This window comes from Panthera uncia (assembly GCF_023721935.1).
Source record: "Panthera uncia isolate 11264 chromosome D3 unlocalized genomic scaffold, Puncia_PCG_1.0 HiC_scaffold_8, whole genome shotgun sequence".
Classification (NCBI taxonomy): Eukaryota; Metazoa; Chordata; class Mammalia; order Carnivora; family Felidae; genus Panthera; species Panthera uncia.
The window spans coordinates 26112021-26132684 of NW_026057586.1; the positions used below are offsets into that span (position 1 = coordinate 26112021).

General features: G+C 56.1%; 1 protein-coding gene across 1 annotated transcript in view; it reads left to right on the forward strand.

The window, feature by feature from the left end:
• ZBTB7C (zinc finger and BTB domain containing 7C) overlaps nucleotides 1-20664 on the forward strand; it is a 350350-nt gene that overhangs the window by 321807 nt on the left and 7879 nt on the right. The window contains exon 4 of the mRNA XM_049620109.1: nucleotides 14204-15430. Within this exon, the coding sequence (XP_049476066.1) occupies nucleotides 14220-15430 (1211 nt within the window). The 5' untranslated portion in view covers nucleotides 14204-14219. The remainder of the gene's footprint in view (nucleotides 1-14203; nucleotides 15431-20664) is intronic.

A 20664-nucleotide genomic window follows, 5' to 3' on the forward strand; every position in this document is an offset into this window, starting at 1 on the left:
TGTTGGTGGGTGACGCAGGGCAGGGTGAGTGTTGGGCTTGGGGCAGTTACTCTGGAAGGCTCTGGCAGGGGAGGCACCTCCCCAGAGGCTGTGAAAGACCCCAGTCCTTAGTGCCGGGCTCCTGTGGCTGAGGACGAACATGGCGGAGGGGAGAAAGCCTCGTGTTCCTTCAGATTTGCATTGGGGAAACCAAACCTACGGGGAAGGCTGGACTCCCGGGGCTGTGCTCACAGCCTCACACCATTATTTAGTCTCTCTGTCACGACAGCCTGGCACTGGGCTCCTGCCCAGACAGCTGTGTGGCCTGGACAGCCACCTATCACTTATTGGCCTCACATTCCTGATCGTAGGACCCAGACCACACTGGGTTCCTTCTTGGTTTCTGTTTCTGTCTGATATTTTGCTGTGGGTTAGTCTCACTGCTCGGTAAGGCCAGAAGCCCCTCAAAAGTAGGTGTGAGGTCTTGCTTAAAACCCCACGCTGTGTGAAGCCCAGGTCAAGCACACGGTGAGTAATCGGTGACCTTTGTGACTTGATTAACTGATGTTCCACTAGGAAACCACTCATGACAAATGATTTCCACTCACCTCCTAATTGTCCTTGCTTTGGAAAGGGCTCCTGGAACCGAACAGCCATCAGCTTCTGCAGCGGGCAAGGAAGCACATTCTAGTAGAGGAGAGACTAGGCTGGAGAATAAATAGGAAAAGGAAAGGCTTGGACTTTCCCAGTGCAATAAAAGTTCCGTATAATAACATTATATGTAACTGTGCAATTAAGCCTGAAAATTGCAAGCTTCCAGTTTGTTTTTCCCAGCCAAACACCAGGCGGTTCTGGTGGTGGATGCCGTCTGCGTAGAAGAAAGAAGCGAGATCCGAGGCAAATCTGAGGTTTCACTTCCTTTGGAAAACAGAGGCAGGGCTGGGATCCTTGAGGCCATCCAGCTGGGCGGCCGATCTGGGCCCCGTCTGCACATTGAAGCGGACGACGGCAGGGAGGCAGAAGGCATAACTAGGACGTCTTCCACCTGGGCCGAGGCCTGGCAGTGTGATTCTGCCCTCCTGCCTCCCACAGCCCCCACCTCCGCTGGAGCCTCTCCCCACCCAGGCTCACCCGAGGTCTGGTGCACAGAGAAGGGCAGGCACGTGCCTGTGAGTGACGGGAGCTGCCTCAGGGGTCAGAACATACGTTCTCCTAGCTGACTTCCGGCTGCCCTGTCCGCTCTGGGACTGCCTGTCGCTGACACCAACCTCAAATGTGGTGGCGGGCAGGTTCCTCTCCCTTCCAGAACCTTCTCTGACTTCCTCCCCATGGCCTCTTACACAGTCCAAACGTTTGTGAGGCCTCGCCTCCCTGCCCCGCCACCACCTCCGTCCCCCCAAGACCCCCGAAGAGTGAGCAGCCGCCACGGAACCCACCGCCCCGCTGCCCGTCGCTCCTGCCTTGATAAGCTCCAGCTTCGGTGCCCTCGCTTGCCACACACTGTTCTCTCTGCCAGAATGTTCTGCTTTCCCTGCCCCACACCCCGGCTGCCCGGGGCCTCGGAGCTCAGCGCCCCCACTTTGTTGCTGGAGGACCCTCCCTGACCCCAGCCCCCAGGGGACCTGTCCACACCTCTGGGCTAGCACTCGGCACTGTCCGGTGTTCAGTATTAACGTTAAGTCTGTACTGTGAGTTCTTACTGCCAGGAAATCCAGCCTTCCCTCTCTGCCCTCGGCAGAACGGGCAAACTCCACCAGCTGTGAGGCAGCCTTGCAGGCCTGCTCAAGACACGTGGGGCTCAGCCGCCTGGGTTCACATCCCAGCTCTACCTCAGTCTCCCCGTTTGAAAAATTGGGTAACGATGATGGCACCGGCTCCCTCGTGGGGTTTTTGAGAGGATTAAGTGAGAGAATCGTATAAAACATTTAGGACAGCGACTGGCGCCGAATGGGCACTCTGTACATCTCAGTTACGGGTTTGATTCCCTTGATGTCAGTTGGAGGGAGCTCCGAATTAACCCCTTGTCTCCCATAGACTGCTTCTCTGTCAATCTGCCTCCCTGTCTGTGCCCCGGCGTCCTCCCACAGGGCCCGAGGGGTTGTTGGTAATGAATTAGTGAACATTCTGGAGACACAGCTTCCATTCTCTGCCCCGGCCACTGCACAGCTCCGGAACCATCGTTGGCCACCTGTCTGACAGTCAGGAAGATAAATACAGTCAGTCTCCTCGCCCTCCCTTAGCGGCAGGCTGAGGGAACACAGCAGGCACTTTTTACCAACCTGTAGAGTCTCCCCTCACTCTGGGCAGAGGGGGAAGGTGGACAGAATCCAGAAACAGTTGGGCGCAGCAGCCCCAAGATGGCAGAAGTTGAGCTGTCCCTAACCTTGGGATCCAAAGGTCAACCCCGGAGCCGAAATATTTAAGTGGGTGAGCTGGAAGACAGCATAGAACCATCAAGTCTGAGGGCAGCAGCCTCCTGGGCTTCCGTTAAAGAAGAAGCTGACGCTCAGAGAGGGAACTTGGCTGGTCCAAGGTCACCTGTAACTCAGCGGCAGAGCAGAGACCAATGGTAAGCGCAGGCTTGAACTGGACTCCCTCCCCAAAAGGGGCCAGCCCCGCCCTGCAGATGTCACACCTGCGCACAGCTCAGCCCTAACTCCTCATGCTCTTTCGAAAAACTGACTTTGGCCTTTCTCTACCCCAGCTATGTCCCTCTCGCCTGCCTCCAGCTTTCCTTCTTTCCCACTCTAAGTCCCCTGACTCAGCGGCAACGGCGCAGCACAGGGGGCCCTTGGCACGTGGGTCAGGATGATGTACAGGCAGAGCACACTCAGAGGCCGGCCACCTCGGTGGCCACCTTGGTGCCTTCTAGAAGAGACACTGAAACATCCCCAGGAAGGGTCGAAATCAGGGCTCAACCCAAGAATCCACGCACAGCCCCTTAAATAACTAGCAACATCTAAATCATTCCCACCCCACCCCCCACCCCCTCAGGAGACAGCCTCCTTGGACAGAAATGCTAAAGACAAGAGCGCTCCCAGAGTGCTCGTGTGTCCCCACCCCCCCCATGTGTTTGTCCCCTGCTGATGCCGGTTTCAGGGAGCCAAGCAGACCAACCAGCATACCTGAAAAGGCAGCTAGAGGCAGCTGAGACTCTGAAACTCTGTGACACGGGGCCTGGAGCTGTTTAGGGGGGGACGAGTGATTTATTTTATTATCTAGATTTTCAGTAGTTTAATAAGGTTTAATAAGCCTCCCAAGGAGTTTTCTGGCTCAGGAAATCGCCTGTAATAAACACAAGCCGTAAATCCCTTATTTTGAACATAAAGAGGTGTGCAATTTTTCTTAGAAGAAAACAAGTGTTCCCTGGCCCCCCTTCACCTCACCCTCTAGTAAATAAAGGATGAATAAATAATTAAAGAACAGCAGCTTGAAGGGGCACCACTTTGTTTGTCCAACCCAGACTCCCCCGGGCCAGCCAGCCAGTGCTCCGTCCGTCAGCAGGGGACCCTCCTGCTCTCCCGACCCTCAGCCCCTCCAGCCTGCCTCTCTCATTGTGTTCCTGAGGCCACACGGCCCCTTAGAAAACCCACTCTTTCGATCTTGTCAGCAAGGTTACTGCAGAGCAGTAGAAGTGGCCTTGGGGGGGCGGGGGGGGGCGCGGAAATATGTGAGTTCTTCAACAGTCTTGTAACCACATTGCTTTATGACCTGGACCTCGGTTTACTTCTGTCTCTGTATCCGCTAAATGGGTACAGCACCAAGGAGGTGAATGTACTTTGCAAAGTAAAAGGCCCCTCGGGCGGGGGTCTGTGGGCTGTGGCCCCTGCAGACCCAGCTGCTCACAGGCTGCTGCTGTAAAGATGAGGGGGTTCCTCCAGGGAGTAACTGAACAGCTCTGACACTCATATACCCCTGTCCCCCCTCCATCACCGAAGTCCAGTGCAGAGCCGCCCCTCGTTCCTCCTTGCCCATCTCTCAAGCCACCCTCCTGGGTACCCCTCAAGTCTGTCCCTAGAGTATGCTTCACGTCTATAAGAATTTAAGGGACGAGAAGCCCACCCTGGCTTTTGTCCCTACTCCAGCTCCTAGGAGGGGTCCTAGACTTCATTCTGATCAAACCAACGCAGGGGGCAGGGGGAGACGGTGGTGGTGAGAGGGGGTCGTTGGCAAGGGATACAGCCTGATACAGTGGATGGAGTCCGGGCTACGAGGCAGGAGGTCTGGGGTCTCTGTCACTCACCTCGCTCTGTGACTTCGGGCAAGTGTGTTCACCAGCATGAGCTGGGGTTTCTCATTAGCAAAATGGGCCGAGTAATTCCTTCTGTACCAAGGATCCTAGGGAAATGTATGCAGAAAAGCAGATGTGGACAAGCCTCTCAGAATATAGAACTCAACAGGCCTGAAGCTTTGTTAACTCGGGGGCTTCAGCAGAGTACTGTGAAACAGGGCAGGTGGGGCCGGCTTCTCCTCCTGGGGTGCTCCGGCAGGCTGGAAGTTGAAGTAACCCTTCCCAGCCTCCCAGCCCACATGTCTGGCCCCAGCTTCTGGGGCAGCCGAGGCCCCGGGGCATCCCGGGGCCATGGGCTGTGGCTGCCCCCGCTCAGGGGACCTGCCAAGGGCTGGGTGGGGTGCGCCCAGCACAGGTCTGCGGGGCTGGCCAGCTGCTTGGGCCAGGCCTCCCTGTGCCTCTTTTGCCCTGGCCCACCGGCCCCTTGCAGAATTCAATGCCTACACAGACCACAGGGAGTAAGAACCTGCTCACAGGATGCAGGTGTCCACTGCCCAGCCTCATTCCCAGGTCTGGAAGAAAAAGCCACATCCCTCCTCTGCCCCTGTACAGCCCCCTCGCCCCCACCGCAGCCACCAATTCTGCCAGGTGGCTTTGAAGCTCCATGCCCAGGCAGGGGAGGAGCTGGGACTGGAGACCAGTGGGGCCACTCCCGGGGCAGCGGCAGTCTGCCACTGCTGGGGCCAGCCTGCCCTGGGGGGTTAGCAGATGGAAGCATCATCCTGAGCCCCAGATTTGCTGAACCGAGCTTTGTGACTTAGGGCAGGTCACATAGCCTCTCTGATCCCCATCAAATGGGGATCATAATAAGGATGGAATGAATGAGTATACGAATGACAGGGCTCTGATCAAATGTTAGATGTCCCCAAGGCAGAGGGTTCGAGCCACCCCACTGCCGTTTGTGACTTCAGGTCTGTCCCCACTATGTATTTGAACTGATCTCATTCATTCAGCATCTACTATGTTCCCATTTGATGGCATCCTGGGAATGATACAGACATATAAGGATCAGACCCTGCCTGGAGCAGGTGAGATCTAGGCAGTTACTTCCCTCCAAACCGAGGGCGGCAGGAGTGTGTAACCTGCCTTCCACGCACCTCACGTTCCTAGTAAAACTAGTCCGAGAACGTGGGTCCCCGACTAGCTGGGCAACTCTGCACCTTGCAGGGGGCACTGTAGCCTATCAGGGGAGTAGAGGCTGGGGCATCAGAACACCCTGATGCTAGTTCTGACCCTGGCACTAATTTGCTGTGCGACCTTGGGCAAGGCTCCTGTTTGTGCCTCATTTTTCTCATCTGTAACATGGGCATATTTATGTCAGCCTTGCCTGCCTGATGGCTTAGAAGTACGAGACAGGAGGCATGGAAGGACCTTGGAAGGTGATGATGCCCTCTGCGTGCCAGGAGTGGCCCTGGGAGCACGTAAGTGTCCTTCTCAGAATATCTTTAGGAGAAGTGCTTAAATAGTGTGGACTTCTAGGAAACTATGCAGAAGGCAAAGTAGTTCCCAGTACGGTCCTACTTCCCTTTGCCAAGACATCAGTGCGAGGTCCTTGTCCTTCCTGGACTTCATAATTGCTGACACGTAATTGTTGAGCCCCTACTATGTACCAGGAGGCCCTTTATGTGCCTCACCTCATTTGACCCATAGGATGAGTCTGTGAGGTAGACAGGACTATCATCCCCATTGTACAGATGAGGACACTGAGCTCGAGAAGGGTCCTACCAGGTCCCAGAGGCCATCAGTGGGGAAGCAGGGACATGGACCCAGGCAGTCTGAGAACAGGGCCTCACCCCCCACCACTCCGAGTAGGCCTCCTATTATCAGGTGGCCATCAGTCAACTTCAGGCGCATGCCTGGCTGAGAATAGCTTCTTGTATGATCCCACTTGGACTCCAGGTTAAACACTTTCAGAGGGGATTCTGGACATCCAAAGCCTTCCGGATCCAAATAACATTGCCATTGCCCCTCTGCCCAGTGAAATCCTTTCTATCCTGTGCAGCACAGACAGGCCCCTCCTCCTGAAAGCCTAGCCTGATTGCCTGGTGTGTGGAGCCTTCCTGTCCATACCTTTCATTTGTACTTGGTACCGAGACTCCTGATATGCATGCAGCCTTCCCCCCACCCGCCCCCATGTACACATCCCTCACCCCGGGCTCCGAGAAATCTCTAAAGTGAGAGACAACCGTTGGGGAGAAGGGTTCAAATCCCAAGCTGGACTTTGTGGGAGGCAGTGTGTAAAGGGGAATGGATAGGAGTGTTGGCACCGGAGGCAGCTGGGCTCCAATCCCACATCACACTTGCTGGCTTGTGGCATTGGCAGGCCACTGACCCCCTCCATACCTGTTTCTTCCTGTCTTAATTGGAGGTGATGATATGAAATATGTACCTCTCAGAACTGTGTCAGTTGAGGAAAGATTAGAAGTGCAGTGGGCGACATGTTACAAGCAGTCCATAAATGGTCGTTGGGATCGATCATTAGCGCGAATGCTAGCTGGCGTGCTTGACTGATTGGGTTATTAGAAGAGGACACAGAATAACACAAAAATTCAAGCGCCTTCCGATCGCCCTACCCCCACCACTTCTTGGTTTCTCTTGGAGGAGCACCTCCTCCCCTCTTCAGAGGGCATGACCGCCTCTCCTGGTGGGGGTGGTGGGGGGGAGCAGGTGCGTACCTGGGGTGGGTAATGTTCTCATTCTGCAGTTGAACAAACAGAGGCCCAGAGGTGAGAAATGCTGCTTTGGTCAGACAGGGCTACTCAGACATACCTGAGCTCTAGAGCCTTTCCCCGAGGGCAGAGGCCCAGGGGAGGTCCTCTGGGATAATGACCGCACTGGAGAAGGTTCCGCCCACCCTGCATTCTTCCTCTTTCACCTCCTCCCTCCATCTCCAAGCCCCTCTTGCCCCCTCTCCCACCCCTTTCTTTCTGGCCTGTGTGTGTGTGTGTGTGTGTGTGATTGTCTTTCCTGAGTGTGTTATTCTTGGAGACAGGACTGCCCTGTCTCCGGCGATGGGAGGAAGAGGCTGGAGGGCCTGGCCGGGAAGGTGGGGGTGTGGCGTGGCCTTCCCTTGGGGACGGTGCTGTCTGCAGGCCCTCCAGGGCATGGGAATCTTAGGGTCACCAGGGAAGCTCCCAGGGTGCATGGAGGGGGCACTTTTTCCCAAAGAGACAATGAAACAGCAAGTGGCAGACCTGCCTCCTGCCTGGAAAAACAGCCCCCAAGACAGGATTACATCCGCCCCTCCAGGAATGCGATGGGACGAAGGCTCAGAACCCAGGCGCGGCAAGAAGTCGCTGCTGGGCAGGCCTGCCTTCGTGCCCAGGGTCACCCGGGCCTGTTACCGCCTCCTCATTTCTCCATTCTGCTCCTGTAGCTTCTCAAAGTCATGACAGCACTTATCAGGTTTTCCATGACTCGTCGAGGACGAGATGAAGAGGCAGAAGCCCAGAGAGGCAGAGGGGCCCCCCAAAGTCACACAGCGATGGGTTCCTGATTTCTAGTCCCAGCAGACATGCTCCAGGAGCACACGAGATGGGACATTTAGCATAGGGACGGCCACTCTGCTCTCCTCGGTGGGCTCCAATGAGACACTGACCACCGACCCACAGTTCCATGGGTCGCATCTCCTCTGTTTTAAAAGTTTGGGGGAAAGCTTAAAGAATTGTAAGAATTTTCTCTGGAAAACGTTGAAAACATTTTTCGTCTTTAGAGGAATAAGCCCTTAGCAAGCAAGAAAACTTGGCTCTCCGTAAAGAACCGACTTCCTGGGGTTTTACTGATTTGGACATTTTACTTAGCAGTCGAAGTTTCATTTACAAACCATCGTCTGAGATGAGAAGGTGTTTCTAAGCGCGAGGACCCTGCTGCCCATATGGTGCTTGGTGGGAATTTGGAAAAGGTGCCATTTCCTCAATATGTCTACTTGCATCTATCGAAATCATCTCGTAATACGCTGGTTTTGTTAGACTGGAGCATCTTAACTGCCATCTGCCGGACAATTGTCATGCTAACGATCACACGTCTACAATGCGCGTGACGTCAGCAGGGGGGCCCCCTGTGTGGTGACCTGTTGCCGCGTAACAAGTCACCCTAGAATTTAGAAATTTCAAACGAGAGTAAACATTTGCTGTCTCACAGTCAGGATCTCGGGAGCACCTCTGCTAAGGGACACTGGTTCCGTATCTTTCAGGGAGTTGTATCTCCCTGGATGATAGGATGTCAGTGTGGCTGCCGTCATCCGAAGGCTTGACTGGGGCTGAGTGGCCCGCTCTCGCCGTGGCTCGTTCACCCAGCTGGTGAGCTGGGGCTGGCTGCTGGCAGGAAGCCACAGTCTTGCCACGTGTTCCTCCCCATAGGGCTGCTTGTGCGTCCCCATCACACGGCAGCTGGCTTCCCCCCCACCCCCCACCCAGGATGTCTTTCACGACCACACCATCAGGTCCACAAATCTCATCGGTTACACAGGTCAGCCGTATTCACGTGGAAGGGGGCCACACGAGGGCACGGATCTTGCTACCAGGAGGCAAGAATCATGGGGTGGGGGGACATCTTCGAGTCTGCCCTTAGAGGGGGTGCCACTGTGTCATGAACCACCCGCACCGTGGTAATTTCAGCGCTCGGAACCCCTGCCCTAGACCTTCACCAGCTGTGTGTCAGGACTGTGCCGAGCATCGTAATGACAGCCCGCCCTCCAGCAGCTCACAATCTAGCAGAAATGGCAAGGCGCATAACATAAGTTATAGCACGAGCAGCGTGAAATAAACGGTAGGAGGCATCAGGGGTTCGGGAGATCTAAAGGCGGGAGAGGCCCGGCATCTGAACTGAGGGACGGGGGAAGTCTTGAAGTGTGGGTGGGATGCGGCCCCCTAGAGGTGAAGGATGTCGGAGACGCAAGATGTTGGGTGTTCTCCAGCCGGGAGCTCAGCGTGAGCAAAGCCATGGGGGCTGCGAAGCAGGATTCGCGTTGGGGGATTAGAGGGAAGGGGGTACCGGGGAATGACGGGGGGCACATTTGAGAACAGCGCTGTGGGCGGTCAGCATATCCAGGTAGGCGGTGCTCAGAAGATGGGATGGGAAGGCCTGATGGGGCCTCAGCTCCATCACCTCCCCTCGCCCTCTCCCCGTCCCCTGGCGGAGCTTTGCCAGAACCACCAGGGGAGGCTGCCCGGGGAGCAAGTAGGCGAGCCACTGAACCCACTCTGAGAAAAGCCACGACCTGGGGCTTGCTTGGGAAGTCTTCCTGACGCTGCAGTTCCTGAGGCTGGCCAGGCTTTCACCTGCCCGCTGCCCCTGCCTGCTCGCCCCCTGTGGGGAGGCAGGGCCGCCCTCTCCTGCTGACCCAAATCCTTCCCACCCTCCTCCCCAAAGGCACCCCTGAGCATCTCTGAACGCCCTGAGTCTGGGCCACTCAGGCCACAGCAAGGACTGCTGGCCATGCTTGGTTGCCTTTGTGAAGCAGAGGCAGGAGGTAGATTGGTTGTGGTCGAGAGCATGGCCCAAGGAGCCAGACTTCAGACTCAGATCTTTACGCCGTTCCTTCGTCTCTGTGATTTATCCTTTTGTGCCTTCTTTACCTCTTCTGTGAGATAGAAATAGTGATAATAATAGGAGCTATACCCCAGTGATCGTGAAGATGAGCAGGCCTGAGGGCAGATGATGACTCTGATCCCTCATTTGGGAACCCCATTGTTTAGGGCAGGCACTTGGCCTGCAGAGAGAAGGTGTTGGCCAAGATTGGCCCGGCCCTAAGTCCTCCCAGTCTGCCCTATGAGGCCTGAGTGTCTGAAGCGGAAGGCTGGGGCCAGGGGGATGGGGACCAGTGTCCTCAGGTCCCCTTACTCACTGCATGGGAGGTCATGTTGCACCTGGCTGCAACAAAGCATCCTTCCTGGGACTGTAATAGAAATGGCAGCCCCGGGGCGCCTGGGTGGCGCAGTCGGTTAAGCGTCCGACTTCAGCCAGGTCACGATCTCGCGGTCTGTGAGTTCGAGCCCCGCGTCAGGCTCTGGGCTGATGGCTCGGAGCCTGGAGCCTGTTTCCGATTCTGTGTCTCCCTCTCTCTCTGCCCCTCCCCCGTTCATGCTCTGTCTCTCTCTGTCCCAAAAATAAATTAAAAACGTTGGAAAAAAAAAAAAAAAAAAAAAAAAAGAAATGGCAGCCCCGAAGAAGCACCTAGCCTCAACGCTTGCCCTGGCTTCTCAAGCTTTTCCTCTGGCTCCCACCATTACAACAGGAAGGCCTGGGGGCGCCTGGGTGGCTCAGTCGGTTGGGCATCCGACTTCGGCTCAGGTCATTATCTCGCAGTCCGTGAGTTTGAGCCCCGCGTCGGGCCCTGTGCTGACGGCTCAGAGCCTGGAGCCTGTTTCGGATTCTTTGTCTCCCTCTCTCTGACCCTCCCCCGTTCATGCTCTGTCTCTCTCTGTCTCAAAAATCAATAAACGTTAAAAAAAAAAATTAAAAAAAAAAAAACAAACAACAGGAAGGCCTGGGGTGTAAGGGAAGGAGGGAGCCTCAGAACACTCTCTGCAGCACAGATAGCTGAGGCCTGCGGCATGGGGATGCCCTCCCTGGTCAGAGAGGAAGAGGGGAGTCCTACACAGGACCGCCGAGGGATCTGAGCCCCCCAAAGGGATGCAGCAGTGAAATGGTTTTTCAGTGGACAAGAACCACGTTAAATGGGGCCACTCAGAGCAGAACTTGGCCCCCCAGACCTAGAGTACCTTTATGGGACTGCCTACTTTGCACTCACTATTCCCTACAGCATCCTATGACTGGATCCTTCTTGCCATCCAGGCCTCAGCTCAAATGACACCGCCCAAGGAGACCTTCTCTGACCACTCTGACTAAAGTAGCCTCCCTCTTCCCACCACCTCACCCACTACTATAGACAGATGATAAGAGTCATTCACTAGGGTGGAAGGAGATCTATTTATTGGTTTAAGTTATTTCCTACCATTTGACTTTTTTAATTAAACTTTCTCTTTTTGACATAACTTGTCGACTCATGCGTAGTTTTTTTAAAATAGAAATCTAGCTTATTTTAAAGTTTATTTATTTGTGTGAGAGAGAGATAAGCACGAGCAGGGGAGGGGCAGAGAGAGGGAGACACAGAATCCGAAGCAGGCTCCAGGCTCCGAGCTGTCAGCACAGAGCCCGATGCGGGGCTCAAACTCACAAGCCGCGAGATCATGACCTGAGCCCAAATCGGGTGCTTAACCAACTGAGCCACCCAGGCGCCCCAATTCACATGTAGTTTTAAGAAATAATCCAGATATCCCATGTACACTTTACCCAGTTTGCCCCGATGGTAGCATCTTTCAAAATCCCAGTAAAACATCAACCGAGATATTGACCTCCATACACTCAAGATACAGAATGGTCCCGATCGCCAGGAGGGTCCCTCCTGTTGCCCTTTTATAGCCACGCCCACCTCCCTCCTGCCCCACCCCCTCCCTAGCTACTAGCAACCACTCCTATGTTCTCCATTTCTGTAATTATACCACCTCAAGAACACGACGTAAATGACATCATACAGTATGTAACCTGTTGGTGCTGCTTTTTTCACCCTGGCTCATCCAGGCTTTTTTTAGGTATCAGTAGCTCATTCCTTTTGTTTGCTGACTAGTATGCCATGGTGTAGGTGCACTACCACTTGGTGAGCCCGTCACTCGTTGAAGGACCTCTGGACCCTTCACAGTCATTGACCGCTACGCGTAAAGCTGCTGGGAACATTGGCGTTCGGGTCTTTGTGTGCACCTGCCTTCTTATTTCTTGGTGACAAATGCTCAGCAGTGCCTGATCAAGAGCGCTGCGTCATATGGTCGTTACACATCTCGTTTTGTAAGAAACCACGAGGCTGTTTCCAGGGAGGCTCTACCGTTCTATATGTCCACCAGCAATGGATGAGTGATCCAGTTTTCCCCACATGCTCCCCAGCATGCGGTGTTGTCTCTCTTTTTATCTTAGCCATTCTGATGGGTGTGCGGGGAGCCCCCGTTTCTCTTTGGTGAATCTTGATATTCCTTTATCACAGTTATGTCTCTGTAAGCTCTGTTAGAGCAGGGACCTTCTTGGTCTGCTTGCCGTGCATCCCCAGAGGTCAGGGCAGTGCCTGGCACAGGGAGAGACCCAGTGACTATTTAGGGGATGAATGCGTGGCCTGTGGGGGTCCCTGGCCCTTTTGAAGATGAGGAGGCAGGGCAGCAGCAAGGCCTTCACTCTGGGAAACCTCCTGAGCACCTGCACTCCCCGCCAGGTCCCTGGGGCCTCCAGTCCCCACCCAGGGCACATATCGTGTGAGTGGCCCTTCTCACTCCTCCACTCCCATGGCACCTGCCTTCCCAAAGTGGAAATGTCCAGAAGATAAATGTGTGGGAATCCCCAAAGCTCTTCCCACTGGGGCATGAGGCTTTCAGGTTTTGTTTTCATTTTTATTTGCTTTTCACCATCATTGCACCAGGGTTAGGACCAGGCTTTTGCTAGGATTTATGCATGGGCCACAATCAAGCTTTGCCCTAAGCAGAGGGGGTCCTCGATGCCATGGCACAAAAACTGAAGTGGCTTTTTGTCCAGGTTGAATCTGTGGACTTGGGCGATGAGTCTGGCTCCCTGAAGGGAGGTGATGTCCTCTGGTGTCCTCTGTCCTGCACTTTTCCCTCCCGGTGGCTGTCACTGACCACACTTCATCCTAACGGGTCTCAGAAGAGGCTTCTCCCTGCAGGCGATGCGTTTCCCTGAGGGTAACAGAATACAGACATGATAAGTTAACTAACAGTGTACTTGAATTTAATACTGAATTTAAACGTTTACTGACATGTGAAACAGCTCACCGATGTACATATATAGCAGGTCAATATTCAAAAGGAAAAAAAATAAAAGATCAAGATTTGCAAGTGAATAGAAATGCCATCAACTAGAACGAAGCCGGAAGTAAGGTCAGAAGGCAAGACATATGCCTTTAGGCCCCCATTCCTGTGCCGAAAATGGGCCACAAAATTTGGTTGTTAAGATTCCTAGAAGCTGTTATCGGTTTGCTCGGGCCGCAGTTAGCAAGAGCCACAGACTCGGGGGCTTAAACAGCAGAAACCGATTTTCTCACAGTTCTGGAAGTTGGAAGTTCAGGGTCACGGTGTCAGGCCGGTTTGGTTTCTTCTGAGGCCTCTCCCCTTGGCTTATCTTCTCCCTGTGTCTTCACGGGCTCTGCCCTCTGAGTGTTGTATCCTCCTCCCGTCTTATACGGATACCAGTCATGCTAGATTAGGGCTGACTCACGTGACCTTGTTTGATCTTCAGTCACCTCTTTAAAAGTCTTCCCTCCGAAGGGAGTCACATTCTGAGATCCTGAGGCTTAAGGTTCCAGCATACGAGTTGGGGCAGGCAGAGGGGGGACCACAGCGCCGCTCAGAACAGTAGCCAATAGTAGCAACATATTCATCCATTACCCGAGTCAGAGGCTTTGTGGAAAACGAAACAAAACAACAGAGCATTTACCCAGCAGGAGCCCTGAGTGGCGACAGAACATTCCCTTGCTTGGCCCTCGACTGAGGGCCACTCCTGTAGTGCCCAGAGCAGGAAGCGAATTCAGTGGAACCGTGCCCAGGAGAAGCTTCCACAGCCTTGGCTAAATGTCATACACTACCTGCCCATTGAGAAGCCTCAGGCCAAGGGCCTTGGGGGTGCCGGGAGAGGGCCCCAGGGGTACAGTGAAAAGCCCGCCTTGCGCGCTGGGCTCTGAATCGCAGGTGGGGTTTGGCCAGGCCGAGAGGGAGGAGGGTCGGCTTTCTGGTGGAGCGGGAAGCCTTAAGCCAAGGCAGGGGTGCCGTGGCCAGCGCGCCCACCAGCCCGGCGGCCCCCCTCACCGGCCCCAGAGCTGGGTGTCCCCTCCCGGGACTGTGCCTTTAACCCCGGCCTCCTCTCTGTGCGTCCCTGCAGGGCTCTGGCTGAGAACATGGCCAATGGCATCGACGAACTCATCGGCATTCCCTTCCCCAACCACAGCAGCGAGGTCCTGTGCAGCCTGAACGAGCAGCGGCAGGACGGCCTGCTCTGCGACGTGCTCCTCGTGGTGCAGGAGCACGAGTACCGCACCCACCGCGCCGTCCTGGCGGCCTGCAGCAAATACTTCAAGAAGCTGTTCACGGCCGGCGCCCTGGCCAGTCAGCCGTACGTCTACGAGATCGACTTTGTCCAGCCCGAGGCCCTGGCTGCCATCCTGGACTTCGCCTACACCTCCACGCTCACCATCACCGCCTCCAACGTCAAGCACATCCTCAACGCCGCCAGGATGCTGGAGATCCAGTGCATCGTGAACGTGTGCCTGGAGATCATGGAGCCCGGCGGGGACGGCGGGGAGGAGGACGACAAGGAGGACGACGACGACGACGAGGATGACGACGATGAGGAGGACGAGGAGGAAGAGGAGGAGGAAGAGGAAGAAGACGAAGATGATGACACCGAAGACTTCGCCGACCAAGAAAACTTGCCCGACCCCCAGGACATCAACTGCCACCAAAGCCCCTCCAAGACGGACCATCTCACGGAGAAGGCCTATTCCGACGCACCCAGGGACTTCCCCGATTCCTTCCAGGCCGGCAGCCCCGGCCATCTGGGCGTCATCCGGGACTTCTCCATCGAATCCTTGCTGAGGGAGAACCTGTACCCCAAAGCCAACATCACTGATAGGAGACCCTCCTTATCTCCGTTCGCCCCTGACTTCTTCCCGCACCTCTGGCCGGGGGACTTCGGTGCCTTTGCCCAGCTGCCTGAGCAGCCCATGGACAGTGGGCCGCTAGACCTGGTCATCAAGAACCGGAAGATCAAGGAGGAGGAGAAGGAGGAGCTGCCCCCGCCCCCACCGCCCCCCTTCCCCAACGACTTCTTCAAGGACATGTTCCCCGACCTTCCCGGGGGGCCGCTGGGCCCCATCAAGGCGGAGAACGACTACGGTGCCTATCTCAACTTCCTGAGTGCCACCCACCTGGGGGGCCTCTTCCCGCCCTGGCCGCTGGTGGAGGAGCGCAAGCTGAAGCCCAAGGCCTCTCAGCAGTGCCCCATCTGCCACAAAGTCATCATGGGGGCCGGGAAGCTGCCGCGGCACATGAGGACCCACACCGGGGAGAAGCCATACATGTGCAACATCTGTGAGGTCCGCTTCACCAGGTGCGCATCACAGCCCTCTGGCGGGGGGCCGGCAGGGAGGAGGAGGAAGGGCGGGGGGGGGGGGGGCGGTGGCCCGTGACGACAGCAGAGAGGGACACGGAGGGCTGGGACGGAGGGGAGGCCCAGCTGGACCCCGGATGCATGGCAAGTTTATTCACTAGAAGGCATGCCAGGCCTTCCCTGGTGTAGCGATTTCCAAACTCTTCCTAAGGGGCTAAAATACTGTCTGAGATACACTCTTAGGCGGAAGCACAGGATATAATACAGATGAGGGCAGAGGGGTTCAAGTTCGGTCGGAAGCGAGGGGCCTCAGCTCCTCACTCGCTTGACCTCTCTTCCCCTTCCCCACTGTGGATCCACAGAAACTGCTCTGAGGCTCCCCTGAGGAGTGTCACCTCTTTATCTTATTCAGGATGGGCCAGGGGCTGTCCTAAGTATATTGCATATTGTCACCACGGCCAGGTCCTGGGGAGATGGGGAGGTGCTCTGGCCTTTGTTTACAGATGAGCCATCCACCGCTCTAGTAAGCACATGCAGAGGAAGATGCCAGAGCTGGGACTTGCAGGACAGCAAAATCTGTGACCAGGAGACTGTAGAGACCCCTGGAGCCCTTCCGATCTTCTTTTGGGAACCGAGCTAAAGGATAAGCCTCTTGTTTATGTTCTCCGCCTTGACTCTCCGTGTTGGGAAGAGGGTTAACTTCCTGCGGTTGTATAATTTGAAATTTGAAATCAATAGTGACAAGCCTTTCGCCTTTCACAGACTCCGTGCCGTTCAGCAAGCGTGTGTTCCGTACCCCCTCTGCGCGGCAACTTTCAGGTTCAAAGCTGATTAGTGGGATGATGTGGGTCTGATTGGTTCCCTGCTCGGTTTGGATGGTCCTCCTCTGGGGAAAATGGGGTCTGTCGGGGCTGTTTGTGGTCACTGGCGTGAGGCTGACCCTCCCAGCCATTTTGACGGTGGAGAAAGTTCTGGTGAGTGGCGTTGCCTCAGGGCTTGCTCGTTTCTGTGTGTCGGATGTGGACAGAGCTCTGTGACCGTGACTGACCGGACCAGGTCCTTTCCTTTGAAGATGTGCATTTCTATTCAAATCATATGCACTGGTTTGTTGGAGTCGATGATGTCCTTCTCTTCCAGGTCCTAGGCTTATTTGGAATGAAAAATCCCCTGGTTATATAAGAGAAACCCAAGCACCCATTTTCTTACCTGCACTTCTTTTTTTTTTTTTTTTTTTTTTTTTTTTTTTTTTTTTTTTTTTTTAGCGAGCGTTTATTTATTTTTGAGACAGAGAGAGACAGAGCATGAACAGGGGAGGGTCAGAGAGAGAGGGAGACACAGAATCCGAAACAGGCTCCAGGCTCTGAGCTGTCAGCACAGAGCCCAACGCAGGGCTCGAACTCACGGACCGTGAGATCATGACCTGAGCCAAAGTCGGATGCTCAACCGACCAAGCCACCCAGGCGCCCCGCTGCACTTTTTTTTCACACGGCCCCTGTCCCTGGCAAAGAACCCAGCCCGAGACCCACGCTTACGCCAGTGGAGCTGCCATTACCCCACATCCTCTTGGAAATTTCTCTTTGGGAACTGCTGGGGGTGCCTTCTCCTGAGCTTCCTCAGTGGGCCCAAGCTTTGGCCTTTGAGCACAGAGTGAAATTGTTTTGCGTCAAGTTGAACAGCATATCAGGGACGGTATTTTTCGGGCGTAAAAAGAAGATGAGTCTTACAAAGTCATGAGACCCGCTATCTTGGGTGGCTTGAAAACTCTGTTTGAAATCTCCAGAGAAGGGTGTCGGAAATGTGTTCAGGTGACCGTGGCATTGCTGAAACGGCTCTGCAGCAGGCTCCTCTGGTGACTGTTTCGAAGGACGATGCTGACGGTTTCAAAGGTGGCCTTGGGGTCCCCGCACAGCTGCTTCTGGGAGGGAAACTCCACACCGAATCTCTCCCAGATGCTTTGAGCTGACAGTGGAGGGAGAGTCCCCAGGTGCGGAGGGGCAGGGCCCCCCCCATATCCCGCGTGCATCCCCTTCTGCCCTGCAATGCTGACCTCAGGGTGTTCTGCTGTTATCGCCGCATAGCAGCTGGACCGAAAGTTCCTGGGGATCACCTCCCCTGGGATATCCCTCACTAATGCCCCTGCCGCTCTGATGCCCCACCCCCACCACCTTCTCCTGAATTCACCCCTGTGCGGGGCCAGAACACCTGAACGAGGTGTGTGACAAGAGCACAAGGACACAGGGATAACACTGGGGAGATAAACTAGGGCACAATCTACACTGGAGTGCCGTTCACCCATCTCCAGCCTGTGACTCCCAGTCCAGGACCCCAGGAATGACTTCAAAGACGAGCACACTCTTCACAAAGCTAGGCCCCAAGTCTGCCAGAGTGCCCCCCTCCTGCCGTCCAGGGTCCGTGTCCCTAATTTCCCATACCTGTTCCCTTCACAGATGGCTGCCTCCAGGGCACCTCTCCCTTCAGGGGAGCCCCAGGTCTGTGGGTTCAGGGTGATGCACGTCTCAGCATGCCACATAGTGAGCCTGCCCAGGACCCCAAGTCCCTTCCCTCCAGGCCCTTCCCACACACAGCCTCTGTCCAGGCCACGCCGGTCTGTGGGCCTTGCCTTCCCTAGGGAGAGGGTTAAACTTGCTCAGTCACTGCAGACAGACTTCTCGCCCTCCTGACACGAGAACATTCTCTGAGTTGGCCTCCTGGTTTGGGCAGGATATTGGGTTGTATAGGAGGGCTGCATTCCAGAACCCTCCCTCCCAGCACATTCCTGATGATCACTTAGGGGGCCTCTGTGCCTGCAGCCTCACCAGCCCTCCAGGCCAGACCGGCCGCCCACGGGGCGGCCTTGCGTCTGCCCTGCCCTCCCTCCGGTTTGCTCCTGCTCTGCTCCGCCACAGCCATCTGGCCCCTGAAGCAGCTGCGTTCTTGCCTCCGTCAGCACCTCCCCTCACCCGGTTCCCACTGGACCCGGACCCTGCTGACAAAGATCAGACTTGCTCTTGGGCACTCCCTTCCCGGGGGCAGAGGAGCCCCAGGGTGGGGGGAGGCTGGACATTTTCTTGGCCTCCTCCCACAAGGGACCCTGGGGACTTTATTTCGTACCCTGGGCTGTGGCCGTCCGCCTGGAACGCTCCCCGACCGCCCTCCGGGTCACATTCTTCAGAAGAACTGGCTTGGTGCTTCCCTCCCACCCCTCCCGGAGCTGCCCTGCAAGGGTTCTTCTCTGTCTCCCACCAGCCTGTCCAGGTAGGGCTTCCCATACCTCTCCCTGCAGCCAAGTCCCCTTGCAGCCTTTCCACGGGGACCTTCTTTGTGGTTGACTTCCTGCAGCCACCACCCAGAACACCTTCCCTCCCTCTCTCCCTCCCCAGATGGAGGCGCTTCAGCGGCCACTGAAAGCAGCGGCCGCCTTGACTCAGAATTCCCAGACTCCCTTGCAAGGCCAAGCCGCTCCTTGGGACCCGGCCCCCCAGAGGCTAAGGGAGCCAGGACCGGCCGCCCTCAACTCCTCCTCCTGGACACTATCTTCCCCTTCTTCCCTCGAACACAACTGGGCTTCTACTCTCTAGTCAGGCCTCCTTTCCCTTCTCCTTGATGTGACCCCGCTTCCCGTCGCCCTGAGGGATGTTGGAGCGGCCTACCCTCTTCTTGCAAAGTGGCCCTTTGGCTCAGGCTCCGAGTTACGGCCTCAGATGCTGACTCCCAGAATCGCCACGCCCATGGGGACATCATTCCTAATGGCTTCAGCCACCGTGGTGGAAGGACCCAGGACTCCTTCCCACAGAGCCCATTCTGCCCCCAAAGCCTGCCTGTAGCTCTCATTCTGTCGTTCTCCAAGAAGAGAGATGAAGGCCTTCCCCGCCATGATGTTGTCTGTCCCTTGGCATCAGACCCTCCCCTCTGAGATGGTGCTCAATTTCCACCGGCCTTGGGGACCGTTGTCCTACACCGGTTGTTTCAGATAGGACACACCCCCGGAAACCGGGCAAGGCCTCAAAGGCTCCAACCAGACTATTTTCTTTGGCCCCACGCTGTCCCCTCCTAGCTCTGGTCACCCCGCAAGCACTTGGGAGTCCTTCTGCCTATGCCTCACACCCTGAGCACCACTCTCTGGCCAGCTGTGACGTCCCAGTTTCCACGGGGTCTCCTGCCACCGTCCCGTAAAGGCCGTAAGGTCTTGCCTCCAACAGCTGCTGCCAGCGTGAGCCCCGTGCTGGTCGCTCCGCACGCCGGCAGCAGTCTGCTCCCCAGACCAGGCCAGGAGCCTGGCTGCTGCTTTCTTCCCGTATTTTCCTTTTAGCCCTCCCACTCCTGGCAGCCCTGGGGACCTTATTAAGATAATGCAATGTCATTAGCAGTGGCAGCAGGAAGAGGGTTTGTCTCAGACCATCAGGTTACCAAGAAGTCTGGGCGGATGGTGCTGGGAAAGCATTATCGTGACCGGGAGCCCTCGTGGAGGCCGAGGCCCCCGGGCGAGACCCCGCAGCCCTCGCTTTCACTCAGGGGAATGAGCTCATGGGGACGGGCGCATCTTTCCCACGATAAGCTCTCCGGGCTGGAAGGGGGAATGCAGATCAAGGCTCGGGCACACGTGGCCGGGGCTGCTCCCAGTGCAGAGTAAAGGAAGGGGGTGGCAGACAAGGGAATCAGGGTGACCAAGAGCACGTTGGAACTGGAGTAGGGGGTCCTGAGAGCCGATCCGGCAGCTGCAGGCCAGCGGTCAGTCGACAAACGTGCCATGAGCCCCCCGCTGCGTGTTCAGTGCCATGCGCCATCCGCACAGGATACAGAAGCGTCTGGCAGATCCTCACGCAAGCAGATCCGGTACCTTCAGTGCCGCAGACTGAGCGTGAGCGAGGGCTGAGAGAGCAGTGCCAGCCGGGCTCACGCTAAGCGCTGCTCCAGGAGGGACCGGAGGGCTCAGGGTCTCCGCGGACTGGGGCACCTTGGAAAGGGCACCAGAGTGGTCATCAGGAACCCCAGGCTCAGGGCCCTGGTTCTGCCTCTCGTTGCCCGTGTGACTTTGGCCTCCTCCCCTCTCTGAGCCTCAGCTTCCCCACGTGTAACGCGAGGGGCTTGGAGCAGGCGCCTCCTAAAGTTGCCCCCAGGCCCCTGATTCCGTTCACATATGGCCCAAGATCAGGGAAGCCGTGGACGCATTACTGCAGCCTCTGTGCCCCAGTTTCCTCATGACAGTGATGGCGACACGTCCTCCATAGGCTTCC